This window comes from Daktulosphaira vitifoliae, unplaced genomic scaffold, assembly GCF_025091365.1.
Source record: "Daktulosphaira vitifoliae isolate Bord-2020 unplaced genomic scaffold, ASM2509136v1 Scaffold_4, whole genome shotgun sequence".
In the NCBI taxonomy this organism is placed as follows: domain Eukaryota; kingdom Metazoa; phylum Arthropoda; class Insecta; order Hemiptera; family Phylloxeridae; genus Daktulosphaira; species Daktulosphaira vitifoliae.
This window is the reverse complement of record NW_026099575.1, coordinates 19,649,516-19,670,560: the sequence shown is the minus strand read 5'-3', so window position 1 is coordinate 19,670,560 and position 21,045 is coordinate 19,649,516. Positions and strand designations below refer to the sequence as shown.

The window sequence follows — 21,045 nt, the reverse complement described above, 5'->3', positions numbered from 1 at the left end:
AAATTGTTAAAAACGGCATACAATTTTTATATACTCTTAAAAAGCTCTAAGTTTAATGCGATTGCTATGATATTAAGTTTAATTTTTTATCTTTCTATCACTTATTTAATAATAATAGTTTAATATTTTATAATGCATCTAATTATAGTGTAGGTATATGAATATCAATGCCAAATGACCTAAAATTTAAATCATTGACATCCTAGTTACTGCAAATACAATTTACAATGACACAATTCAATTAGGTTTATTATACATGTATTACGTATTATTAGACTAGATAATATAACATAGACTTCTGTGTTATTCATAGCTTGAACGTGGTACTTATTTTATAACCATCACTAACTTGTTATTAGTCAAAATAATAACATTGTGTATTGATATGTATTTACAATAATATTAAACAAAGACATTTTAAATAAATAAATATTTTATTAAAAAATTTTTTTATTTTTGAATATTTATTTACAATGAGTACATGTCGTTAAAGTAAAAAAATAAGAAATCAATAATCTCACTGATTTAAATTGATACAAAAAATACAATTAATCATTTTTGTTATTATAAAAAAACACAATTGAAATAATACAAAATGAGCATAAAAAATAAAATTACAAAAAATCGTTTAAGTTAAAAACAATAAAAAATCATGTCGAAAAAAAAGAAATTGAAAATTGATAACCTATAATGTACTTTCTTTGATTTTAGATAACAACTGTTCACATGTCGTTTTTGCATCCCCCAACAACATACTAGTATTAGGTTTATAAAATATAGGATTTTCTACTGCCGCATATCCATAACCAAGAGATCGTTTCATTACAATAACCTGTTCATAAAATACTAACTTACAAAACTTGTCATTTTCTACGCTATAGTTATAGAAACTACAATATTTATATAGGAATAATACTTTGAAAAAAATAGTATACTTATATAACCTATGACAGAGGCGTATTTAAGTTTTTGTTGCCCTTTTTATAGGGCAGCATATCATATTATATAAGCATACATATATTTATAGTACTTTTATGGCTATAGAAAGTTTAGTTTATTAGATTTTAATATAAAAATACCTTTTTTTTTTTGCTGAAAAACAATAAGAAAAGTGACCTAAAATATGCTTCCTAAGGTCATTGCCCCCTATTCTCATTAAATACACCATTGGCCTACGATATTTTTCTAAAATTTACCTGGTTTGCTTTCCACACTCTTAATACAGGCATGCCCGCGATTACCGATTCAGGATCGTCTTCGGCGCCGGAATTAACGATGTCATTGGCTCCAACTACAAGCACCAAGTCGGTTTTGGGGAAATCATCATTTATTTCATCCATTTCTAGCATGTCTTCATAAGGTATACCAGCTTCCGCTAAAAGTACATTTAATTGTCCTGGCATGCGACCTATTTATATTATTAAATTTGATAAAAAAGAAATATATACGTGTAAGATTAAAGGAAATAAAAAAAGAATATTATTTATTTATAATAATAATACAAAATATTTTAAAACTAAAAAATATAAAAAACATTAAACTCAAAAGCCACAAAAAATTATTGAAAAGTCGCGGATACGTATTTCGGAAATACTGTTACCATTATTAACGCTTAACACATACTGACACCCCGACTAGAAAAAACTCCCTTATATACCCCTAGTGACGTCATCACTAGTATTATAACAAGTAATATTATCACATTTTGCCAGATTACACATGTTTAATAATGAATTTTATTACAACTTTCACATTGTATTTTATTAATGCCTGATTCCCCCCCTTCTTCTACCTTATCTTTAGGGTTACCTAATAAATCTCTTAAATTATTACTCTTAGATGTTACTAAAGTAATACCAAAATTCTTAAATATTTTAGTTAGTCCATTTGAGATGCCTGGATAATATAAAATTGGTGATCAAATTACTTTTTGTTCCTCCACGCTAGTGAGTGTACTAGCTGCCCTCCTTTCTTTTTTCCACATTTGTGTTCGGACTAATTTTGAAATTATGTTTTCGTTATACGCATTAAATCTAGCTATTTCTTTTATAACAACCAGTTCTTTATCAAAATCTATTTTATTCATCGGAATATTAATTAATCTGTAAACCATACTATTAAAAACTGCCAATTTGTGTGGCCAGGTGTGATTTGATGTGTTCGGAATGTATCTGAACGTGTGCGCGCTTTTCCGATAAATATCGCTAATTTTCGAAATTTTTTTTAACTTTTTCAACTTGATTTTTGAAAATGTTGCAGAAAGTCTGACACTTTTATATATATCTTAAATTAAATCTAATGTAATATACTTTATTATGGAAAAAAAAATTTCAGACTTTATTTTGTCTTCACGGTGAAAATGGCTACCGAATGCTATTTTTGTGTAAAAATTCTCGATTTTATTTTTTACATTTTTAACTTTATAATGCTATAACTTATTGAAAAGTGTATGGATCAACACAATTTTTTTATGAAATATAATATTTTTTAATAATATCCCTTTTTTATTCAGGATATTAATAAAGAAATATCAGATCATGAAGCTTTTGTAATAATCCACCAATTTTTTAAAATTAAACACTATCTACAGATTTGCATCGAAGCGTTTCTTATGATAGTAATTTTAATCACTGTCAGATATCATTATACTTGATCCAACTATGCTACGTCACCACTGTGCCGCGACCCCCCTGTGCTGGTTTTTTNCCCACTATGCCGCGACCCCACTGTGCTGGGTTTTTTATATTGGAATCTTAGATGTTTCCCTTTTATTTGATATAATTTTTTTGAAAATCTGATTTTAAATCTGCCTACAGAGGGGATTCAAAAAAGCAATTTTTGCATACAAGTAAAGCTTTTCCAATTAAATTTTTGAATATATTTCGGAATATTGACACTTTTATTTAATCTAAAATTAAAGCTTATATTATATACTTAAATAAAAATAAAAAAAAATTCTCAATATAGATTTTCTTCTTGGTTAAAATGGCTACCATATTAAAAAATATACTATTTTTGTGTTAAAACTCTAGGTTTTGTATTTTATTTTATTTCAGAATATAATTTAATTTAATTTAATTGATATAGAATATTAATATTAAGATATCTTTTATAATTAAATTTACCTGCGACCGGATGTATTCCAAAACGTACAGTTTTACCACTACTTTTTAATATCGATATTAACTCAGCTAATGGATACTGTGCTTTGGCAACACATAATCCATAACCTGAAAATATTATTTTTAATTTTAAATTTAATGATTATCAATAACTTGGTTTTATATTATTTCTACCAGGAGTAATAATTATATCTTTAGAATTCATCATCAGGTCCGCAACTTGATCAACAGATGCTTCGGTATGTGTTCCTGCAATAGCGTCTTGTCCATTAATTTTAGAAGGTTTAGTTCCAAAACCTCCCAATATTACATTAGTTAGAGAACGATTCATTGCCTACAAACAAAATTTAATGGAAGTAAACCATTACAATAAATTATCTAATTTATTCGTTGGAGAATAAAGATGTTTCTTAAAATTATCGAGCTATATATTTTAATCTAAATTGCTCACCTTACACATAATATAGGATAAAATAGCACCAGATGAACCAATCAGTGCACCGACAATAGTCATCAAATTATTATTCAACATAAATCCTTCAGCGCATAATGCCCACCCTGAATAACTATTCAACACGGTTATTACCACTGGCATATCGGCACCTAAGGAAATCAATGAATAAGAGACGTAAAAAATTATATTTAAAAATACGTTAATACAAAATTTTACAACTTAAACTTTACCACCGATTGATGATGTCAGCGATAATCCAAGAGCCGCCGAGAAAGCAGTTGCAGATGACAATGAAGTCAATCCAGCAACCATTGATGGATCATAAAAAAAATACGCCATGGAAGCTACATTTCCAGCCAAAAGACTGGCATTTATAGCATGCCTACCAGGAAGTAACAATGGAGCTGAATTAAGGATACCTTGTAATTTTCCATAAGCAATCAATGATCCACTAAATGTGATACCACCAATTGAACATCCTAAAAATAATGATGTTTTTATAACATTTGCTGTGGGATCGGTAGCAAATGACGGAAAATCATGTAAAAATGTTGCCAAACAAGTAAACACAGCAGCAAGTCCAACAAGACTGAAAATATAAATCAAAATAATTTTTAAAAATTTAATTTAATTAAACAATTTGCTCTATTTTACCTGTGAAATCCAGCAACAAGTTGAGGTAAATCAGTTATTTCAATACGTTTTGCTACTATTGAACCTAATGCTCCTCCAAATACTGTACAAGCTATCATTTGAGTTAATATTTCAGAGGATGGTGAGATGTAGCCTAGTGTTGATGCAATACCTCCACTAACACCAATCTTTAAAAATATCGAATAATTACATAAAAAATAGGAAAAATTAAAAAAGAAATTATCATTAATATATTTTAATTGTACTTATTATTGTTATTATAGCTTATAAGAATAATTTTTCTAATTATACAATAATATAAAACTAATAATCATAATTAACGCATTTATTGTCTTTTACAAAGCATATGAAAAATAGAGATGAAAATAGTATGTAATTTTTTGTAAAAAATTTTTTAATTTTGAGGAAGAAAAATATTTATATTTTATATAATTAATGAAATGAACAACTAGTACCGTATTTTGAATTCTATACCACCTTACCCCGTAAGTACTCTACTAACAAGAACGGCATACTTACGTTTAAGGTGATTTCTTAAAAAAAAAAATAATTTTAATACCTACATGATTGTGACTTTAAAAATGAAAAAATATATATAATTTAATATTTAGGTATCCAGAAACGATCTTAGCACTAGATGTAGAAGGGCATAGAATGAATATAATCGTTAGTAGGTGATAAATTTACTGACTAGAAAATCTTTAATTAATAAGTACAAAGATTAAGTCATCAGAATAGTATTTATTTTTAGATACATAATAACTAAAACAAATTGCTTTTTACAATATTTAAAGAGATTAATAGAAGCGTTTAAAGATTTATATTCATATTAGGAACTAAAAAAAAATTCTAGAACAGAAAAAGCATTAGTAAATTTTACCGACTATTTATAGGTAAGGCCGATTTAAGCTATTCGTAAAATGTATAATTTTTGAGTACTCAAATTTCATACTACGATATATTAATTAAATAAAAAAGATTTTCTAAGTAATTTTCTAAGTTCTATGCATAATACCTAATAATGGATGATATGGTTCTGTTTATAAAGGTGTTATGCGTAAATTATCACAAATGCGAGGAAGGACTTAAAAAAATGAATTATTAATAATTTTTTGATGATATTTAATTAAATAATTGTTCTATTTATCAAAATAACAAGATGAGCATAATTACCCGTTCCTTATAGTCTACAAATTCCAACAATTTATAATTAAAATTAACGTTTGGGAGACGCGACACTACCCTATGAGATTATTATTGCAGGTAAAAAAAAATTCGGCCATGTTTACTAAATCTTAACTTGCTGAAAAGTTATCCTCAAGTTTTGTCAAATAGAAATTTAGTTAAAATTAGTAAAAAAACATGTTTAATTAAAGTAATAGTCTATTAATATTATTTGTAAGCTAAATTGTTTAAATTGGGTTTAAAATATAAAGTAGAATCAAAAATAGAATAAATAAACAAATCGCGTTAAAGTCTATGCAGTCAATAATTCGCAGCAAATCTGACATAAAAAATTATATCATAAATGTTGGAAATAAATACTTTACCATCCCCAGATTGTTACCAAATCTCGCAGTTTTTTGTGAACTTAAAGCAGCAAGAGCGGTAATACAACATAATGATGACCCTAATGAAGCAAAATTGTGAATTTCCGGTAATTTATTCATAGCTCCCCATGCATAACTTCCAAGAAATACTGATGCAGGAATTAAGTATAACGAATTATATTCAGGTGGGTCTCCAGGTCTGGGAATCACAATAAAATCTCAATAGTAAAAACATTTTTTTTTAATTTTCAGAAATTAAATAGTTATTACCTTTTAAACATTTCTAACATACGTTGAGTAACAACGAATCCTCCGAATACATTTATAAAAGACAAAAGTGCTGCTGTGGCGGCTAGTCCCTGAAAACATTTTTTTTTTAATTTCGATAATAGTGTGTTTATTTTACTAGTTTTCATACTTCTACTGCATTTGTTGGATAATAAGTTCCACCCATTAGTAGTAAACCACCTACAGCTGTAATACCAGATATAGCGTTTGTGACAGACATTAGAGGCGAATGTAATGCTGGTGTAACTCCTTTAATCATATAAAATAATTATTTTCGGAATTTCAATTGTATATTACAAACTTACCCCATACTGTGTAATATCCAGTTATACCAGCAAGAGAAAATGTTGAAGCCATCATAGAGAAATAATGATTAGGAGACACAGCTCCTAATACCAAAAGACTTCCGAGGCCAGAAGTTACAGCTAATGAATTATTTAAATGTTTTTGAAGATAATTTTTAGATACTTCAGGAATATCTTTTGTAATGACAGATTTTTCTTTTGTAGATTCCACTTTAAGTGGAGGTGGTGGCCACATCATTTCTCCTTTATTCAGAATTATACTTCCTCTTACTACTTCGTCATCCAAATTGATAGAAAATTGTTTATTACTTCCCAATGACAATAGAAATTTAGTTATGTTATTAGAATATAAAGAAGAACTTTGAGACGGTAGTTTTGATGGTAAATCAGTTAACCCAATATGTAAAACGTCTTTATACGAGTAAATTTCTCCAACACGTGTAGTCTCGATATTGCCTCCTGCTTCTGCTGCTAAATCAACAACGACGCTACCAGGTTTCATTCCTTCAATATGCTCCTATAATATAATGAAACATCAACAATTGATTAATTATTATTTCATTTATATTTAATGCCTTTTCTAAAAAGTTATACTTATGTTAAAGAAACGAAAGAGCTACTGAGATTGCATAGTTACTGAGGTTTAGAACAATCTATATCCTCAGATCTATACACCAGTCACAATACGTTCCCGTTGAGCTAAGTAGTAAATGGATAAAAATTTTCTATTTTGGAAGGAATATTTTGAAATCAAAATAATTATGTTTTGCTATACTTTATACTAGTTTATTATCTTCTAGAGATATCTGTTTTCTTATTTTTTTATATAAATGTACTCATGTTACAAATTACAGACTTGGTGAAATTTAAAACGAGAATGTATAACCTTTACCAAAAAATTAATTGAAACCGATTTAATTATTTCACTTCAGCCTTAGGAAAAACATTAAATGAGTAATTTTTGTACTAGATAAATTTTAATTTTCGAATTTATCACGAGTATAAATTTTTTTTCTAATACCTTTAATATTAATTTTGGTGCAGGTTTTCCCGGAATTAGAGCCGTTGTAATAACTATGTCCACTTCTTTAAGCTGTTTGGCGAATAGTGTCATCTCTGCTTCGATGAATTCTTTAGACATCTCTTTGCTATAGCCACCAGCTGTAGAACCTTCTTCCTATATTAAATTTGATAAAATGACAAAAATATGAAAAATTGAGAGGTAATTGTATAAAATGTAAAATACAGTAGGGATCTATCAAGGTGGAACATTTTTTATGTTAGCATATACTGATATCTGACATAATTCAAATTCTGTCGTAAACGTAACGATGTGTATTTGAAAAAAATATTTAAAAAAATTATATAATCACCAAAAATTAAATGACTTTTGACTTAAGATGCTAATTACTTATAGAAGACAAATCGTCATAATGTCTTTTTATTTTAATCAAATAAGGTAAAACACTTCAAAACCCGCTAAATGAACCGAAAATTGTATGATTTTTAGTTTTAACGCACAATAACTCTTAGAAATTTAAATTTCGGATAGTTTTCTTTTTTCATTTGCGTTTTATTAACTTTAATTGTTTTGTAGGTTTAAAAAGACTGTTTTTGGAACATTATCAAAAACTAAAAATTTCTGATATGAATTCAGTACTCTAGTTAACGTTTGGGTTTTCAAAAAAAGTATGTCGCCAATAAAGTAAATGTCTAAAATATTGTCAATAAATATTTCGCAACAATCCGTTCAATTTTTAAAATTTATATTATCACAAGGTGAAAAATAAATAAATAACATTAAGTGTTTTACGACAATTATGTTTTTGAAAGCAATTTCCTTTTATTACGGGAATTAGGAGGAATTATTAAAAATTATAGCACTGATAGCGTTAATTTAATACATCTTTTGGCGTATCGTTTAACAAAATCGGTTCAGTAGAAACGGAGTAATCGTGTTCAGTGACACAAAATAAAAATTAGCAAAGTAAAACCAAGTGTATTAATATCACCTTTATTGGAACAGTTAGAAATTGCGCGCCCAATGATTCAACGTGTTCTTTTACTGCAGATCGTGTATCAAAAGCTCTCACAATAGCTCCCATGTTTCTGGCTTGAGCAATTGCAGCAAGACCAGCTACACCTCCACCAATTACGAACACCTTAGCTGGTGGTAATTTACCAGCAGCAGTAATTTGTCCTACAAAATGATAATTTTTTAATGTATTATGGTAAATGATATGTATTTAGATAATATTAATTAACAATCTTAATTGGATAAACTTGCCAGCTAAAAATTTTGGATAATAATTTGCAGCTTCAATAACAGCTCGATAACCAGCAACATTTGACATAGAGCTTAGAGCGTCAAAAATTTGAGCTCTTGATATTCTAGGTATACAGTCCATAGCTACACAAATAATCAATAAGCAAAGAGTTATTTTTTTTCTCAAAAACTGAAATAAACAGCATTACCGAAAACATTCATGCGTTTTTTTTTCAATTCATTAATTAGGTCTTGATTTTGTCCAGGATAGAAAAAAGATATCAATGTCGACTCGTCTTTAAAAAGAGGTATCTCCGCAGGTACTGGATACCTAACTTTTAAAATAACATCTAAAATTGAAAAAACACATACACATGAATAATTAGTTATGTAAATTCTTTTATAAATATTCTAGTTCTAAGTTGGCCTTTAAAAAATTCTGGAGAGTCATTAAAGTGTCCTAAAACGGTTTTCGTCAACTTCAAATTTTTTTATTAAATTGTTTTTCAAGAATAATTTTGTCTATCAAAAAATTTGATTTAAGATTTATTTTAAGATTTTATGTTAATCACATTTCATATATATATATATATATAAACCTTGAACATAAACAATTCACGCAAACATTGAATTCAATTAAAATTTATCAGTTGTCATTTAGCTGCTTAAACTATGTTTACAGTGAAATTTGTTTGCTAAAAATAAAAAATATATATTATTCTTAACTATTTAACAATTTTTTAACATTAATCACTTTGATAAATTATTTTCAAATAAACTATTATATCTTCACAATTTAATGTTGGTTTATTAACGCAATTGCACAATCAGCATAATTTATCCAACGCTTATTAACTCAATATAATCACATTAGTATTATAAAAAAAACAAAGCATGTTTATAAAGATTACAGTTTATTTATATTTATATTAAACAAATGCTACAGATTTTACTCCCAGAGTCAAATTTAAAAATCCCCCCCAAAACAATAATAAATATGAAGACTTAAAATATTATATTGAATTATTGATTTCATAAGTTTGAAATAGAAAAAAACATTTTTCTATTTTAGTTTTTTCTTTCTTTTGCACAATCAATCAAGAGAAACAATAAAATTCTACTTCACTTTCTTTTACAGCTGAAAAACCGATTCATACTTTCCGAGTAGTATTAAATTTTCATTTCCTAACAAATATATTAATTTTTTTAAACAAGTACCTGATTGGAATATTTCCTGTTTAGTTTTAATCTGGGCTCCGGCTGTTTCGTAATCGTGGTCTCTAAACTTGGCGCCAGATCCAGCATCCTGTTCAACAGTTACATTCATTCCGTTTTTAGAGAGCAATTCAACCGATGTAGGTACCAGAGCCACTCTAGAAAATCATTAAGTACAATTTTTTGAATTTAAAACTACTAAATTAGAAACCTCTTTTCGTTTTGCCATATTTCTTTAGGTACTCCAACTTGCAGACGGTCGTATGGAATTGATGTTCCTCCATGTTTACCACGAGCAGATTTTGAATCAAAGTTCGGCCTAAGGTTGCAGCGTCGAGTTGCAACGCGCAACATGTTGTGTAGATTTAAAATTGACCTAGTCTCACAAATTACGTTATTTTCGTTTCTAACACAAACGGACACGGACGTGACGCTATTGAAACCGTACAAATATTATTATGTTCGAGTATGTATTATAAATGTAAAATTATGACGTCCGTGTTGTGTGCCGTACTTCTCATTATCGACTGCTGTTTGCGAACCGGCTTTAGATAAAATTGCAGGTAAAAAACAATGTCATGTGTACTATCAATTGAGTTTATAACCATACATCAGCATTAGTACATACAAGGGTATCGTACTGTTAGTACAACAGATCATCAGAGGACGAGTAGAACCGATAAGGGAACGAACACATAACGACAATTGTATATTATTTACTTTGCTCTCAGCTCAGTTGTCCCCACTCGAATGCGATATTCCATACTATTTTTATTAATTTATTTAACAGTTTCCAAAAGCCAATGATTCTCAAAATCATTTTACTTTATCAAATTACTTTATTTTCTCTTATGATTACAATCTAGAAATTAAATTATAGAATTTTTAATTATTACCGTTTTTATACATGTGTTTTAACTTAATTTACTTAAATATATGGTCTATATTCTAGTGAAAAATGGATAAACAATTTAGACGGTTGTTAGTAACTAATAAAGAGAGCTAAAAGGACTAAGCCCATTAATTAACCGTACTAAACCAATATTTTAGGCAAAAAATTACCTAGAAAAGGTCACTTATGTATTTTTTATAAGGTAACGGCATTAGTTATTGATACACTATGCAGTTTTTGATAATAAAGAAGTATAATACTAAATAAATTATTTATTAAAGTTTTAAAAAATATTTGATTTTTGAATAAACTATGAGACTTATTGGGAAACAAAAGCTTACTATTCAAGACTAAACCACATATTTATATAAATAATGTCAAAAACTGGGGACTGTTAATGACTGGTGCCGATATCAGATATTCCCTCATTGAAAAATCCTGGGTTATAGTAAATATTTTAAATTACATTCTTTTATTAAAAGCAATATCAATTAATGATTATTTTGTTTTTCGTTTAATTTCATTGATTAGCATCAATTAGATATTTTTATGGTGTGGTGGATGGTATACGTTAGCTTTAAAAGATTATGAGTAGTGGAGCATAGTACCTAGATAATAATAGGTGCCACCTACTACTATCTCCTGGCTACCGTAATTTTATATCAATGAGGGACCAGACCACAAGACCCTTGCATAAATACGTCATTTATATTTAATACAAACCGTTAAACATTTTAAAATTATAGAACTTTAACTTTTTTGGTTAGTCATAAGAGAGTCATCAATATTTAATTGAAAATAAATAAATGATCAGTTACATCCTACTAATTCCCGAATTCAACATGATACATTTGTTGATGGTTCTTTTTAACATATTAGGGAGTTCTAATAGTTTTAATTAGTTTTTGGCTAGGCCAATGATGGACAGGACAGGTATTTTAGCCGTTTTGCAGCAGAGACAAACTTTATTAATGAGAAAATTACAAGAAAAATCTCATTGGCACACCAAGGATCGAATCCGAGATCCTGTATGCTGAAACATACGTTTCTACCTACTAGCCCAAGCCGACCTTCAAGATTTAGAAATATTAATATTTTAATATTATTTTCTCTGTGCGGTTAAAAAAAATAACCATTAATTTAATTATGTCAATTATTTATAAAACACTCTAAATAAGATAATTATACATATAAAATATATTATGATACTGAATAATGTTAGGGTTAGGTTGGACTTCATTACGTTAAAATATCATTGCAGTAATGATAACATGATGTGCAATAATTATCTATATTTGTATATAATATACTAACTTTTTATCAATATTTTGTAGAATCGCATTTATTTAGTCAACATTATAGTAATAGCGTGTTAAAAAACTACCCGATAAAAAACATTAAAAATATAAAAATATCAATATTAAGGATTCCCCAAGTACATTAATTTTAACATTACTAAATAGTATCACGCTGTGCATTGATTTACACGAAAAAATAAAAATAAATAGATAAAACAAATAATATCTGACAAACGGAGTTTTATCAATCATATTTTAGACTTCATAGCATCAGGAATTATTTTCCATAATAGTTGGAAAATACGAACATTTTATTTCACTTTTCTCAATTTTTCTGTAATGTGCTATGATGCTATCTATTTATATTTATAGAATCAGAAAATTCTTTTGACTAATTGCTACATAGTACAAATTCTTAATTTTTAAATAGTGGCATAACTTGTTCTTACAGTTAAATTATACCTCATGAAAATTTGACCTAATAAAATTATAAAATTTTTATATGATTACTTTTATTATAATTGAATTTTGATAATTATATTTAACTTGCATCAAAAGTGCATTTATAATGAAAAACAAAAGTAAAAACAATGTATTCATACAACAATCTGTTCCGTGTATTACATTAAAGTGGTAAATTAACATGAGTCATCTGTGTTAAATAATACTTTGTTGAAACACAAATGTTTTATTTTAAAAAATACATAGAAACTATGTATTAAAGGGTTTTGAGTATTTTGTAACCTAAATCAACAAATACTGTAATCCTAAATATTTATTTATGACACAATGTACTCTTCAATTTACAAAGAAAAAAATAATAATACTTAGTGTATATTATGTAAAATTACTATGTACAAATGTTATCTTAATGATATTTAAGACATATTTCATATACAGTAATGTACAAAGAAATAAATGAATAAAAAAAATCTGTCTATGAAAATAAGTTAAATGTTTACCTAATATTATACATTTGTTAGTGCTATAAATATTATACAATAGACTTGAGTTTGCCTTAATTCGAGTATATACAAATACAAAATCTTTGTGATTTTACTTAAGTTTAACATCAAGTTAACGAGAAAGTTTTGTTTAAGAGAAAATTAGCAGTTTTAAATAATAACTTATTTAAATAACATCTTAGTAGTTGTTCATGCATTATTAACAATACAACTTAATTAAAATTAACATAACTTATCTATTTTTTAATAATAAAATAATTTGTAATTGAAATTCTTATTATCTGAATATTGAGTACTACTAATTAGTCAATAGCTAAAAAGTCACCAAATTTTAACTGGATTTGAATTTCTTAGTTGGTTGTTCTTCCACTACATCCATTGCTGATGATTCAACAGCTATACCTTTAAAAAAATATTTACTTTAATATTTGTATTAATATTAAAGTTTAATTTATATTAAACTTATTATTATTTTAATTAAATAATATTACGTGATAAAAAATTATGTAGTTTCTTTGGTACACATGCTTTAGCTTGTTCCAACTGTTCGGCAGTACTAGTACCAGTATTAAGACCTACCAAAAACCAAATAATAATTATAATTATTTGCAATCTTAATTATTAAGATTACAAAATTTTTAACTAAAAGTATAAATGAAAATTGAATTATCAAGATTATTAAAATCATTTTTTTTTTTACAGATCCTAAATTAATTTAATTAATAACATACCTAGGGATAAATTCATGCTTTTCAATAAATCCATGTCTTCCACAATTTCATAACTATTACTGAATCCAAATAAATATTCTTTTCTGTAAGAAAAATTAAAATTATTAATTAATTTTGGAGGATTTTATTGTACTATCAATATACAGTGTAGCTATTATGTTTATATGCAAATAATTATGAATATCAACAATTTTAAGATAAATAAATAATAGCTTAACTTAAACATAGTTTGATAAGTAGTTCAGAGACACAATCAAGAGGGTATCAGTAAAATAAATCCTCAAGATGAAAAAAAATAAACTAAGTAAATTTTTTTTTTTTTGAGGTAATGATTGTATTTATTAACAATAAAATAGCATTACTATAAAAAAAACATACTTATCTTGAGAAATACTGCAGTCTATTACGGTTCCAGGATCAGCTTTTATGGCAATAAAAGGTAAACTTAATACAGATGCTGATGATGGGCGACCATGAATTTGTTCATACTTTTTATTTTTTTCAACCAATTGCTTAAATGTCACTTGCTGTTTAAATAAAAATAAAAGTACAATTATGTTTCATCCATCAACAGTTTTAAATAATTTCATACTTGTATTATTAGTTCTTGTAAAAAAGCCTGTTTTTCATTCAGACGAGTCATAAGATCATCTCTTTCTCTTGTTAAAGATGATGATTCTTGAACAGAAGTTACTGGTAAACCTATCCATTTAATTTCTTTTTTCTCTTTTGAAATTATATTCATAGCCATTAAAACATTTAATGCATCATAGACTCGTCTCCTAACATTTTTTTGATCATACTAGAAATAAAAGTTATTACCATATATAAGTAACTAGTTCATAAACAATGAAAATATTAAATGAATTGTTTAATATAGTTTAAAAAATTTCTAATACTATACCATTATTTATTTTTTACATTAAAAAAATGTCTTAACCTTATATATTTGGGATAAATAGTAACTATGTTAAGTCTTTATTGATTTCAACAAAATCTCATATTTAGCTCTTTAATACAAAATATTTTTACATTAAAATGTACACAGGATACACAAAATATGTATTGTTAAAGATAATAAATGACACAAAATTACCTGTTCTGCATTACTACCCTCAGGGTATTCTGCAACTAGTTCATCCGCTACTTCATTATATGTAGTTACCATTTTACTTCTAACTTTTTCACAAACACGCATTGCAAAGTGTCGTAATCCTTTACCAGGCTTTTCATTTCTTCTTCGTTTACTAAAAAAATTTTATTAATTTCCTTTTTAAAATAATATTATATAATTTAAGACTCAAAGAAATTCAACATAATATGTAAAAGTCTATTTTTAACTTTTAAAGAACAACACCCTTGATTTAAATATATAAATATATTATTTCACAATTGAATAAAATAAACTTTACATTTAAACAATTTTCTAGTTAACTCAACAGCAAAATATAATACCATATCTAAATCACATATTTATTATTTGTGTTCCCTTATATTAATCAAATTTTTTCCTTAATTTTTACTCATTATTTTGTCTACAGCTATAAATATTATAAGCATTATAATCTATTTAAAGTAATTCTCAATAGCCTTGGCAGCTGCCAAGATTTAATTAAATAAAAAAAAATGTCTAGTTTTTGTGTAATTTATTAAATATTTATGACAAAAGTTGGAGATTTAAAATGCTAAAGCATATTATTGGTTGTGTTAAATCAATAGAGTGACTTAATTTGAATTTGCAAACATTGAATACATAAATTCTCACTATTTATAAATATTCAAGAATTTCTTAATTTGTGATCAAATTATATAACTTTTGTAAATAAGCTTCAAAAAATATTAAAAACATTAAAATATGAACTTAAAATTTAAGATAAATTTAGTTACAATTAACATGAGATTTGAATCTATAAATGCTTTGTTCTTTTGAAAAAATAATAAACAACTTAAAATAAGTAACATGCTTTCTTTACTTAAATATATATTTTGAGACTAAAAATTAAATAAGAGACGTCTTTAAAATAAAAACCTAAAAAATTATCAACTTAATATCCAAATAAAATCACAATTATAATGTAAATAACCATCAACAGTAATAAAAATATTCAGTTACATTCTGTTTTTTCCTAGTAACATTAAATGTATCAAAGATTTTACTTATCTATAAAATAATGAAGTAATTTAGAAAGCTCTAGCCTCAAAAAATACATGAATAATATGAAAGATTGTATTTTTAGAATGTAAATAAATCATAATATTTAACATTTATTAATACCTAAAATATGTATTTTTGTTATTAAAAAAGTAAATTGATTTTTACTTTAAAATTTGTAATATTCATCAGAATCCTTATCCTGACAATGGTAGTTGATGAAATTTACTAAGTATACATAAGTAAAGTGATATATTCTAAGATACTATAAAAGTAGTAAATACATTTCTGATTGATTAATTTGATTTATCATATTTCTTTTTATAAATAATATTATTATAAAAATGGGAAGTAATATTAAATAAAATGAAAATAATATTACATAATTCTATACAATATGTATAGAATTATGTAATAAAACTAAAACTATAGTGATATTGATTGCAATAATAGGTAATCTCATTATTTATTTAATAAAATACTTTATTTTATAAGTTTATGCATGATTGTCTTTCAACCAGCATAAAAAAATAAGCACAAAGAAAATTACAAACTTATACTGTACACTAAAATGACTAAATATGCTAAAAATAGCAATATCAAGAGTAAATTTCAAATTATTTATTGATACTGTATCAATAATAGTTTTAATGAAAAAATAAAGTTTCTTTAATAGATGTAAGATTCTTGATATAATATAAAACATATACAAAAAAATATAAATATTTACAGGATAACCTAAAATTATAAAGTCCCATGTTTATAATAGTATAATTCCTGAAAATGTTTGAACTAAATCTACAATCGCTTAACTTTAAACTAAGTAAAATTTTAACTACGAAATAAATAGTAAAATATAAGTAGATTTAAGTAGGACAAATATATTTTTAAAAAATGGTAAATAGTAAATAAAAATATATAAATTGTAGCTCAAAAAATAAATTTAAAAATAAAATATTTTAGGTGTTTGTTAAAGAAAAGTAAAAAAACATTTTATATTGTTAAATGTTGAAAATTATAAAAGTAAATTTTATTTTAATATTTGGTACAACCTTTACATAGCAAAACTTTTAGTCTTTTTTACATGGCTTTTTCATACAATCATAAACGTGAATATCTAACATAAAAAATTTGCATAAATTTATTACTATGAAAACTTCTTATGTATTATTTAAACCATTGTTCGTCATATGTGTAAATGTATACTTACTATGCAGGTATAGGAGCCATGTTTGTAGCAGGAACTTGAATATTAGACTCGTTATCCTGTTTAACAACAACAACGTAAGAAGATGACGAAGAAGCAGAAGACATAACTTTCCCAACCGGGTTTTTATGAAAAACTTAGATTAAAAATACTAAAATTACAAATTAAATTGTTATAACAACACATCTAACAACTGAACTAGAAAATGTCGACGACAAGAGGTATGTTATCATAATCGCTTGGCATTCAAGTGATAACGAATGTTTGCGCGGTGCTTGGGAACGGGCGGGAAAACTTTACTGTACCCCTGAATTTTTAAAAAGACTTGATTTTTGAAAAAATGAGTTACAAATTTCAAAATCATTAAATCTTAAAACTCACAAAATAACAGACAAGCCAGTAACTTTCATAGTCACATTGTGTCAAAATTACTTTCACTAACTTCCTTGTTCACTTAATTAAAACATAAATTTATTCACTCACCATTATTTGGAAATAGATTATATAAATAAAATAACAGTACTAAAGATAATATCTAATTTATTTTTTCATAATTAAATGATAGCCGTAATACTTAGTTTAATAAATAAAAGTATAACGTCCCTTATTTGGCAATAATATTCGTTTCATTTTCATGATAATTGCAAATTTAGGTTTTAAATATATTCAATACACTAAAACATATTGATTACAGGACATAATTATATTATAAACTTCGTTTTTTAGTTGGTAAAACAATTTTTAACTTAATTTTTAACTTTTTATTATAAACTATATATTATACTAGGATATATGTGAGATCTTCTATATGTTTTAACATTAAAAAAATAATCTTAAAATTAATTGCTACTTATCAACTGTAAATATTCATTTATTTATTTAACATTTAAAAAGTTATTATTCATTTAAAAAAATAATTAAGATTGTACTTTAAATCTTTATAATTATAAGAAATTGATTTGTATACTTTATAAGTTGAAGCTATTATACGATTCTAATTAGTTATTAAAATTTTTATATTTAAAATTTTAAACAGAAATTAATTTAGAAAAGCGCGGTAATAATTATGAGCCAATATAAACATTTTACTAACTGAAGTATGTTACGATCAAACATTATGGCGCGAAATTATATTTGAGGTTATGTTGGTATCATATGTTATCATTACATGCCGCTCTGTGACAGGTTATGACGTCTTGAATAATACACCAGAATCTCTTCTAAATTTGATCAAAACTTTAATTTAGATAAGTTTTAAAAATAAACCACATTAGTTACGTTATATTTATTCATTACTTACTTTCAGTAATTTGATTTTCCTTATGAATTTTATTCTTAATAATCATAACTGTCGTTTTTTCTATGTAAAATGCATCGCAATAGAAAAAATATGTGCTGTAGATTCTGTTTCTGTAATCTTTGGTATGAACATACATATATTAAATGTGCAAACAGTGCATGTGCTGAAGTAGGAATCAATTTATGCCTTCGATGTTTTGCTACTGGTACTAAAGATGATATTCACAGTAATACCGATCCATATAATGTGTTATGTAATGCTATACAGCTGGATGAATGTTTATGGCCAGCTCACAAAGAAATTCTTTTACTTGATACATTTTCAGAAACAATGAGTTGGGAAAAAGTTTCACAAAAACTTGGGTGTTCTCCTAAACAATGTAAGCAACATTACTTTGAACATTTTGTGTTGTACCCCAAAATTAAAGATTTGGAAATTGTTAATCAAGAAGCATTTCGTAATAACATAAATGATGTTATTAATGAACAAGTAATGTTCTTTGAAACAACTGCTGATTCAGGCGAAGGTGAATGCCTTTTAAATTAAAATAGATCGGTAAAAATAATTTTCAATATATACACTATTTATTTATGCTACCAAATCATTTGCTTTTTTGGAGCTTTTATTAATATGGTCTTAAATGTATCAAATTCTTGGATATTTTTTCATCCTAATAGTTCCAATTTTGTATTTTTTCATGATAAAAACATTTTTTTTTAGCTCTTTAGTCATATAATTGTAATTGGCTCATAAAATTTTTTAGGAGAATAATTTTATTTTTAGTAACTAGATTCAAAATATTATTCGTAACTTTAATGTTGAGATTTTTTCTATTACAACTATACTTTTACTGCTTAGCTATAAAATATACATGATTTTAGACTTAAAGTAAAGGTAAGTCCAACTTTTTTCAATTGAAGTTTTAGATTCTTTGAAATATTAAATGAAGATTATAAACGTTTTACTTCATATCTACTCATTTTAAACATTATTTTCATAAAATGTTTAATTCTTTTAAAATTTTGTATAAATTATTTAGTGTGATTTTTATTCGATTTAAATGTATATTTTTTTCTAACTTTGTTTTTAGTTCCTAAAAATTATACTTAATTAAGATGCAGAAAATATCCCTCTTCTACTTATTCTCATGTCATACATAATTTAATAAAATATTTTGTAGAATCATATCACCAATATGAAATTGCAATGCGACTAGCTGGTTATCAACCATTACGAGGTGAATTTGATGAAGAATACGATGATCAAGCAGAATGTATTCTTCAGCTACTAAATGAACCTATATGGGTTGATGAATCAACTAAAGAACTTTTGGAATCAAATCTATATAAAAAGTTAAATAGAACTATTGTAGATATTTTTAATGAGAGGCTACAAGAACGATATAGACGTCGAAAAGTTGTAAAGGACTATGGTCTTATTTCATTTAGTAAACATCAGTTGTGGATTAAGTCTATAGAGGTATATTTTATTAAATATTTTGTAAAATCATAATTAAATATCACTTGTTGCATTTCTTAATTTTAGGTTATCTTGGGTCCAGAAATGATACAAAGACTTATTCGATTTTTACATCTCATTAAACCACTTGCATTTGATCTACTTATTACCAATTTGAAACAAGAACATAATATATTAGCCCGAATTCATAAACTTATTGAATATCGAAAGAATGGACTTACCAAAAATGCTTACATTAGTATTTATGAAGAATTAAATTCTAAACGTGAAGAAACTTTAAATAATAGACCATCTTCATCAACTTTTGTTGAAAATACAAAGTCTCGTATTAATGTATGTAATTTACCAGGTTTTCAAAAATTAGATGAAAGTGAAAGAGAGCTTTGTACTCAAACAAAAATGTTACCTGAGTCATATTTAAAATTTAAAGAATTACTTATTAATGAGTGTGAAAAATCTAAAGGAATAAACTTGAAAACTGCTAGAAGTTTAATTAAAATTGATGTCAATAAGACAAGAAAAATTTATAACTTATTAATGGAAAAAAATATAATTTGGCAATTCTGAGGTGATCTCTATGTAGTATAGAATATAAAATAATCTTATGTTGTTAATAATCCTAATATAATGTGAATTAAAAATAATTTTTTTCTATTATTTAAATTTTTATTCTGTCTACTTTACATTGTGATATCCAAAAAAAGTATCCCTTGTTTGTACAATAAGTTATAATTTTTGCTCTTTAATTATGTAATTGAATTATTGTAATACTAGTGTAAACAATTTTTTATATTTTCAAAAAAGTACATTTTAGTACTTTTACTAAAATTTTATAATAGTAACCTTATTATAAGATAACATAACATATCGAACAAATAAGTATAAAATAGTACAATTAAATAGATTTAGATCAGATATTCCTTAGTACGTTACACAAAATATTTTGGAAGTTTTTATATCAATGACAAGTATTTTTATGAATCAAAATCAAAAAGTAATTTATTTCAACATCAAATACGAAATGAAGTATAATATTTATAATTGCTACATTTTAACAATAATTGTAGCAATACTAGTTTTCTCTATGTCTATAGATTAAAGTCCAAACATTTAATTACAAAATCATTTAATTTTGAAAATATTAACTTCTTCGATTGAACATAAATT

General features: G+C 25.7%; 3 protein-coding genes across 3 annotated transcripts; 1 reads left to right on the top strand and 2 right to left on the bottom strand.

Annotated features, from left to right (window-relative positions):
• Window positions 1-484: 484 nt before the first annotated feature.
• LOC126903528 (NAD(P) transhydrogenase, mitochondrial-like) lies at window positions 485-10,544 on the bottom strand. The gene is made up of 17 exons (XM_050681712.1): window positions 10,066-10,544; window positions 9,858-10,012; window positions 8,849-8,989; window positions 8,661-8,783; window positions 8,386-8,573; window positions 7,395-7,550; window positions 6,374-6,890; window positions 6,199-6,317; window positions 6,051-6,139; window positions 5,781-5,979; window positions 4,231-4,397; window positions 3,807-4,165; window positions 3,574-3,725; window positions 3,297-3,456; window positions 3,126-3,230; window positions 1,197-1,408; window positions 485-832 (listed from the first exon to the last, which is right to left on the bottom strand). The coding sequence occupies exons 1-17, from the start codon at window positions 10,206-10,208 to the stop codon at window positions 686-688; spliced, it is 3,132 nt and encodes a 1,043-aa protein (XP_050537669.1). The 5' UTR covers window positions 10,209-10,544; the 3' UTR covers window positions 485-685.
• A 2,257-nt stretch (window positions 10,545-12,801) lies between these two features.
• On the bottom strand, window positions 12,802-17,331 carry LOC126903544 (transcription factor Dp-1-like). Its single transcript, XM_050681739.1, has 7 exons — window positions 17,103-17,331; window positions 14,837-14,987; window positions 14,333-14,542; window positions 14,119-14,267; window positions 13,741-13,823; window positions 13,501-13,584; window positions 12,802-13,411 (listed from the first exon to the last, which is right to left on the bottom strand). Exons 1-7 carry the CDS (start codon window positions 17,204-17,206, stop codon window positions 13,341-13,343), a joined length of 852 nt encoding a protein of 283 aa, XP_050537696.1. The 5' UTR covers window positions 17,207-17,331; the 3' UTR covers window positions 12,802-13,340.
• Window positions 17,332-18,280: 949 nt separating this feature from the next.
• LOC126903538 (transcriptional adapter 2-alpha) lies at window positions 18,281-20,535 on the top strand. The gene is made up of 3 exons (XM_050681729.1): window positions 18,281-18,925; window positions 19,580-19,878; window positions 19,945-20,535. The coding sequence occupies exons 1-3, from the start codon at window positions 18,469-18,471 to the stop codon at window positions 20,443-20,445; spliced, it is 1,257 nt and encodes a 418-aa protein (XP_050537686.1). The 5' UTR covers window positions 18,281-18,468; the 3' UTR covers window positions 20,446-20,535.
• Window positions 20,536-21,045: the final 510 nt, after the last annotated feature.

What these genes read in the sequence shown, in the direction of transcription:
- LOC126903528 (XM_050681712.1), bottom strand. Translation starts at nt 10,208, where the DNA reads ATGTTGCGCGTTGCAACTCGACGCTGCAACCTTAGGCCGAACTTTGAT. An exon ending in ATATGGCAAAACGAAAAGAG is followed by an intron (nt 10,013 to 10,065) that starts GTTTCTAATTTA and finishes ATGATTTTCTAG; the next exon opens with AGTGGCTCTGGTACCTACAT. An exon ending in AGATATAATTATTACTCCTG is followed by an intron (nt 3,231 to 3,296) that starts GTAGAAATAATA and finishes TAATATTTTCAG; the next exon opens with GTTATGGATTATGTGTTGCC.
- LOC126903544 (XM_050681739.1), bottom strand. Translation starts at nt 17,206, where the DNA reads ATGTCTTCTGCTTCTTCGTCATCTTCTTACGTTGTTGTTGTTAAACAG. An exon ending in TACAAGAACTAATAATACAA is followed by an intron (nt 14,268 to 14,332) that starts GTATGAAATTAT and finishes TTATTTAAACAG; the next exon opens with CAAGTGACATTTAAGCAATT. An exon ending in TGCAGTATTTCTCAAGATAA is followed by an intron (nt 13,824 to 14,118) that starts GTATGTTTTTTT and finishes TTTTTCTTACAG; the next exon opens with AAAAGAATATTTATTTGGAT.
- LOC126903538 (XM_050681729.1), top strand. Translation starts at nt 18,469, where the DNA reads ATGCATCGCAATAGAAAAAATATGTGCTGTAGATTCTGTTTCTGTAAT. An exon ending in AACTGCTGATTCAGGCGAAG is followed by an intron (nt 18,926 to 19,579) that starts GTGAATGCCTTT and finishes AATATTTTGTAG; the next exon opens with AATCATATCACCAATATGAA. An exon ending in TGTGGATTAAGTCTATAGAG is followed by an intron (nt 19,879 to 19,944) that starts GTATATTTTATT and finishes TCTTAATTTTAG; the next exon opens with GTTATCTTGGGTCCAGAAAT.